Here is a 6695-nt window from a genome sequence, read left to right as displayed (position 1 = left end):
GATTGTTTTTATAAGTTTCAATTGTAAAATTACAATGAATAATAATTTGAGGATGTGTTGATATTTTAGTACTTGATTATTTGCTAAAATTTAACCATAATAAAATTATATAACAAATTTTTATTAGCCCCGCAGGGGAAGCGGGGACGGGGCGGGGGGAGTTTGTAGGCAGCTCCCCCATCCCCCGCCCCGTTGCCATCCCTAGTTCATCCTGCAAAGAATATTTGCTTCCCCCTTAGACTAATTGATCTTATGTTGTTAGAAGGCTCATTCCAACTGAATTTTGAAAAATTTGTTCACTAACAAAACCCAAGAAAAGCCCTTTCAAAGTTTTATATGAAAATGAATAAACAATGGTGACAGCATTGCTTTTTCACGCCTCATGCTTATGTTTTAAAGTTATTAAGTTTTATATGATGAATGGGTAATTTCTTTTCGAACAAAATATAGTATATTATTAAAAGTTACAACCACTAATTACTTAACATGCGTGCTGAATCAACATGCATGCGAGTCAAGTAGTCGTGTAATTTTTCTTATAATTAGAGGACAATATCTTAAAATTTCTCTTAGCTTGAAAATAGCTTTTAAGAAATCATATTGCATAAGCAAAAGGACATAGACAAATACATACTATGGAAACCGATAATATTTAAATTAAATTAATCAAAATATCATTCTATCCTAGCATTTAGTATATAGACAAACCAAATATTGGAAATGTAATAGATATTCTATCCTAGCATTTAGCATTTAGTAATAATGGAGGTATTTAACCATTGCAATTCCAGTATACTTTCTGACATTCCTGGAATTTCCTTGACGAGGGCCCGCTATCATGAACCCTTAAAGTCATTGGTGGTTTTGATGCTAGTTCAACTTTTGTTCTTTTACCATATTAAAAAAAGAAAAAAAAATTTTAGTCTTTTACGATCCTTTTCTCAGCACTTAACAGTCACAATACATGCTTTTGGTAGAGTCTCGAGAATTTAGCTTCTTCAAGTTTTCTTGTCAATTTCAGGTATCATGAGATCATATCCATACGAATTTATAAGCTTTGGAGTCTTCTCTTATTTCATCTTGATTTAATTATAATTCATTCACCAAAACTCAATGATCATACTCTGAGCAGTAGTGAAAGCTAGATCCAAATATAATGTAAACTTTTGTCTTTTAACAGAGTCTTGCTGTTCTCAAGTTCTTCGAGATAACTTGGCCTGATTTCAAGGTACAATCATATCATACTTGATCTTGATTTTGTAAATTTTTTTCGATTGTTTCTAAAATCATCATGTTATATTTAGATTTCCAAGGCCCAAAAATCTTGATCACTATTTTTTTTTCCCTTTTCTTTCAACACATGAAGTGCTCTCTCCAAGCTGTTTACACCATTGACATTTTTTGGCAAGAATTTCGGATATTATTGTAGTTGCAAAATTTTTTATTATCAATTCTTTAGAGAAGATAAATGTTTGGACTAGCTTGATAAGTTCCAGAGCTTACCATGATGTTATATTTTATTATCAATGATCATGAATATCCCCTTCTCCCTGATTAATTGAGATGTACAGATCCCAAAAAGGAAAGAGAAAATTTTTTAGTTTAAAACGTCTTCGAGGGCAAAATGAAAGAGAGTAATATTAATAGGAAAAATAGAGGAATCAATTAGCAAAATTCGTTTGACACATTAAGGAGGTAATGGGCGAAAGCTTGAGACTCGAAAGTTCTTTTCTAGTAATATCTAATGTACCTCTACGTTTGTAAATTCGTCGAGTAACGTGAAAAAGGCTAGCAATAGGATTTATGATTTCTTAGATCTAAATAGAGAATTGTAATTGGGTTGATTCTTAGGCAGAATGAGTTGACCCGAATTTGAATAATACTGCCAAAGTTGGATCCTGGTACATGCCGAATTTATAAGAGTAAATTGATATTTCTCCAGCTATTGTAGTAAATATTTTATTTTTGCCAATGGGAAGAATCATAGATGAGTTTACAGTTGCATAAATATTGTGTTTTGAACTTCTTTATTAAGCAATGTGCAGACTAAGTTTGGTATATTCTAAATTCTATGAGGTCAATTGGACCATTTGTGGAATAAGACGTAATGAGTCCTTAATTCATGTATGCTTTATGAAGATTTCATTCAGCCAAGAAACTTATCATATCATAGAACTTGTATTTGATAAATAGTTGAATATGATAACAAGTCTTTTTCATCTTAATATTGATGATGCGCATATTCAAAAATAAATGCAAAAAAAAAAAATCCGAAGAGTACAGTATTAATTCCTTTGCATCATTTAAACGTTGATTAAAAGTTGAGGATACCATCATGTAGAATCCAACATTAAACAGCTAATTGTTTAGTGTACTAACCGGGTTCAGATTTGTCAAACTATTAAGTTTGGAAATGCCCTGCTTCAAAATTTTCCAAAGGAACATCAAGATTCTTCTGCTGCCTTTATTGAATTAAACTTCTTAGAGATTCTCTTGCACTTGATAGGTAAGGGAGTTCACTAGAAATTAACAATGGAGGCGCTTGGGAATTTGGCATTAGACAGAGGAAGGAGGTACGTGAATTTGGATGATAATCTTAGGTCGCTCGAAACCAAGTTGCGAAGATTAGTCGGCAGAAAAACTGACCTCGAGTCGCAAGTGACAGATGCAGAAAGATCAGGTACTAAGAAAAGGAAAAGGGAGGTTGAGATTTGGTTTGAGGAGGTAGCAACAGTAGAAAATGAATTCGGTGCATTGAAAAAGAGCATACAAGAGGGTGGATTTCTAGAAAATGCAATTAGCAGTGGGGATAGAGTGGCGAAAATGGATGCAATTGTAGAGCAACTGATGGAGCAAAGTAGTCATTTTGATGGGCTTTTGCTTGAGGCTTTTGAGAGCAGAGGTGAGCCACGAGTGACTACAAAATTATTTGGAGAAATGTTTGACAGAGGTTTGAAAGCAATCTGGGCGTGGTTGGTCATCGATAGCATCTCAAACATTGGGATTTATGGGATGGGCGGTGTGGGTAAGACTACATTGGCGAAACACATCCATAATCATCTCCTTGAGAGAACTCAATTCAAGGTTTATTGGATTACTGTCTCTCAAGAATTCAGCATCAAAAGGCTGCAAGATAACATTGCTAAACGCCTAAGGCTTGATCTGTCATACGAGGATGATGAGGATAGCAGGGCAGCCATTTTGTCCAGGGCATTGGTGAAGCAGTCCGTCCTCATACTCGATGATGTTTGGCAAGAGTTTTCTTTTGCAAAGATTGGAATTCCTCTTGGTGCAAACAAATGCAGAGTGATCTTGACTACTCGATCACTGGTATTATGCAACAGGATTAGCTGTCAAAGGGTATTTGAAGCTAAAACTTTGGCTACAAATGAAGCTTGGGATTTGTTTAATCATACACTTGACACTAAGACAGTGCTTCGTGGAGATCTGGAAAATATTGCCAAGTCCGTTGCGAAAAGGTGTTCTGGTTTGCCTCTTGGTATTGTCACAGTGGCTGGGAGCATGAGAGGTGTGAACGAGATGTGCGAGTGGGGAAACGCATTGAAACAATTGAAAGCATGTTCAGTAGGGCATGATGAGATGGAACGAGATGTGTTTCCAATCCTAGAATGGAGTTTCAATCGCTTGAATGAATGTCAAAGGAATTGCTTCTTGTATTGCTCTCTTTATCCAGAAGATTGCAAAATAGAAAAAAAAAGACTAATAGACCTCTTTATTTGGGCAGAGCTAATGGACAAACAGAGCTCAAGGTCAAGGTCAGAAGCATTTGATCAAGGTTGCACGATATTAAACAAACTGATAAAAGTTTGCTTGCTAGAAGAAACTACATCTTTAGAAGGATATGGCATTAAGGATGACTGTGTGAAGATGCATGATTTGGTCAGAGATATGGCATTAAGGATCACGCATGGAAACTCCAAACCAGAGAGCAGCAGAGATGATGTACCACGATTCTTGGTGAAAAGCTTAAGACGGGAAGATTCAAAAGTAACAACACTGGAACAAGAAGAGTGGACACAAGATCTCCGTGCAGTTTCCTTCTATTCACAAATTTTCAAAGGAATAGAAATTCCACCAGCCTGGTCACCAAATTGTCCTAAGCTCTCAACCTTGCTTCTTTCTCGGGTTTCCATAAAAGAAATCCCAGATTCATTCTTTCAGCACATGTGTGGACTTAAAGTTTTGAATCTATCTCGGTGCGGAGGTATAACAGAGTTGCCTAATTCTGTTTCAAACTTGGTCAATCTCGCTGCTTTGATTTTGGGGGATTGTGCACACCTCCGATCCGTGCCACCACTGGGAAAGCTCAAGCAATTGAGGGATTTGGATCTATCCGGAACTAAGATTGAGGATTTACCTGAAGGCTGGGAGTCACTGGTCAACCTCGAAAGGTTTAACTTGAACGAGTGTTGGAGTTTAAGACGAAAGATAATAATACCAAAAGGGACATTTTCCCAATTTCACCGTCTTCAACTGCTATTATTGCCACCCAATGGTACAATACAAGTTAATGATCCAGAAGTGTTGAACCAATTAGAAAGTTTTGGAGGATGTTTGTCTTTTACGGACTTCTATAAAATTACTCGGTGGCCAAAATACTATAATAATGTTTATATCAATGACATCTTACCTGAGGATCCGAGTTTTGTTAATGAAGTGCGGGAGTTCCCGGAGAAACAACTGCATTTCCATCGGTGTAAGCTTGGTAGAGGATCGAACAATCTGCCAGATGATATGGAACGTCTGATAATCAAGGATTGTGAGGGCATGGGCATTAGGTGCTTGTCAGATGTTTTTAAGAATTTTATAAATTTAAGCCACTTATCTGAATTGGAAATTATGGATTCGGTTGGAATAGAGTTCCTTTGGCAATTGTCCTCTGCTGCTCCACGTGATCAGTTGGAAGTCTCGTCTTTTAGTCCACTCTGTCATCTCGATTGGCTAGGCCTCAAAAGGTTGCCAAATCTGGTTGGTCTTTTTTACGGAGAATCAGAACCATATTTGCTTCCAGCTGGCACCTTTTCTTCCTTTAGAGAATTGAGGATTTCTGGATGTCACAACATGAAGCAGCTATTCACAGTGCAGCTGCTGCAGAACCTTCAAAATCTTGAAGAATTAGACATTATAGATTGTAAAGGACTGGAGGAGATAGCAGCAGATGGCAATGGAGTAGGACAAGGAGGAGGAGAAGGCAGCCAATTGACTTCAAGTGGAGCCACCGCCACTGTCATCCTTCCAAAATTAAAGTCGTTGTTTCTGTGTTGGCTGCCACAACTGAATAACATTTGCAAGGCAGTCATGATCTGCGAATCAATCGAGTACATTAATATATTAGATTGTCGAAATTTAAAGAGGCTGCCTTGGTTTCTTTCCACCATCGACGGACCACCATCTCCACCCAGCACTCTAGAGATCAGAGGAGAAAAAGAATGGTGGGAATCATTAGAGTGGGACAATTCTTACCCAAAAGATGCCCTTGACCCACTTTTTAGTGCATGGTGATGAAGTTCGAACTGGGAGTTGAAGGCTACCTATTTGATCAAAATCATGATTGGTTCTCATGTATGTGATTCCTCCCTTACCTCTAGTCTTGTCTTAACAAGTATCCGCTTTCTTTGAAATTTTCCAAAATATGATCTACTTCTCCACTAGTAACGATTTTCTATTGCGTAGGAATCAATATTAGCCATTTCGATGTTGCGGTGCAGAACTACCAACACCCTTTCTTCAATTAATTTACGTGATTTACTACATATAATTTTTTTCTTTTTCTTTTTTTGTTGCAAAGAACAGGAGAGGTATTGGAAAGGTTTCTTGGTTAGAGTTCATGTGAGAAAGATGCAAAGATCAGGTAGCAGCACTTACTGATCAGAGTCGGAATTTCAATGGGCTTCTGCTTGATAATGACAAACTTGATTGTAACATCGATTTATTAGTGCTGGCCAAGAATTGGTTTCTGGTCCAAAAACTTGCATTACATGTTCCCAAATACTCTAATTGGATGACAAATTTTGAGACAATGTGAGCCTCTATTACGCAATTAATATTTCAAAATTACACGCTAAATTTTTTTCTTTTTCTTTTTTTGCGTCTTAGTTGACAGTATGTTGGATCATCACTCTCTGTATGGAGTAATGATGTGGCAATATTTTAATGAATAAATACTAACTTTTCTTTAATGTAACTTTTAATGCTCCAATTTCACCTTATATACTTCCTACAAAAATCAGTAGGATAGAATGTCAATCTCAATCAACTAATTAAGAATAGCCAACGAAACACAACGAGAAGAATATTTTTCAAAAGACCTCCGAGATGGCCACTAGTTGCCAAAAAATTGCCAAAATTACTTACTATGTGCTCCAAGTTTAAATTACAAAACTTTAGTTTCTCCGTCTCTCTAAACTAATCTAAGTTAGAAGAATTGTTGCATTGAACTGTAAATTAAATTGCCACATTTCCTCTGCTGTCTGTGGAATTACACTGAACTCCTTAAATTTTCATGCCATATTATAAATGCGTTCCCTAATAGGATCGAACTATGGATCACATCAGGAATACTCTATTCTCGTTATGCAACATTGATAGGCATAAATTGCTATCATTTATTTTCCATTTATTAGTTAAAAAATATGTCAGAACTTGCACAATTCTTGAACAAAATTGTCATTGGA

The 6695-nt window shown here is 36.5% G+C and overlaps 1 protein-coding gene across 3 annotated transcripts; it reads left to right on the top strand.

Moving 5' to 3' along the window:
- The first annotated feature begins 1194 nt into the window (after positions 1-1194).
- Positions 1195-6041, top strand: LOC113769983 (putative disease resistance protein At1g63350). 3 transcript variants are annotated; one of them, XR_003468369.1, is made up of 3 exons: positions 1195-1228; positions 2507-5583; positions 5815-6041. XR_003468369.1 is itself a non-coding variant. In XM_027314326.1 (2 exons), the coding sequence occupies exon 2, from the start codon at positions 2533-2535 to the stop codon at positions 5521-5523; it is 2991 nt and encodes a 996-aa protein (XP_027170127.1). In that variant the 5' UTR covers positions 1195-1228; positions 2507-2532; the 3' UTR covers positions 5524-5716. The 3 variants fall into 3 exon arrangements, 1 of the variants encoding a protein (XP_027170127.1); XR_003468370.1 differs by having other exon boundaries at positions 5808-6041; XM_027314326.1 differs by lacking the exon at positions 5815-6041 and having other exon boundaries at positions 2507-5716.
- Positions 6042-6695: the final 654 nt, after the last annotated feature.

Source organism: Coffea eugenioides, chromosome 5 (genome assembly GCF_003713205.1).
Source record: "Coffea eugenioides isolate CCC68of chromosome 5, Ceug_1.0, whole genome shotgun sequence".
Classification (NCBI taxonomy): Eukaryota; Viridiplantae; Streptophyta; class Magnoliopsida; order Gentianales; family Rubiaceae; genus Coffea; species Coffea eugenioides.
This window is presented reverse-complemented; position numbering and strand designations above follow the sequence as displayed.

Coding starts and splice junctions, on each gene's coding strand:
- LOC113769983 (XM_027314326.1), top strand. CDS start 2,533: ATGGAGGCGCTTGGGAATTTGGCATTAGACAGAGGAAGGAGGTACGTG.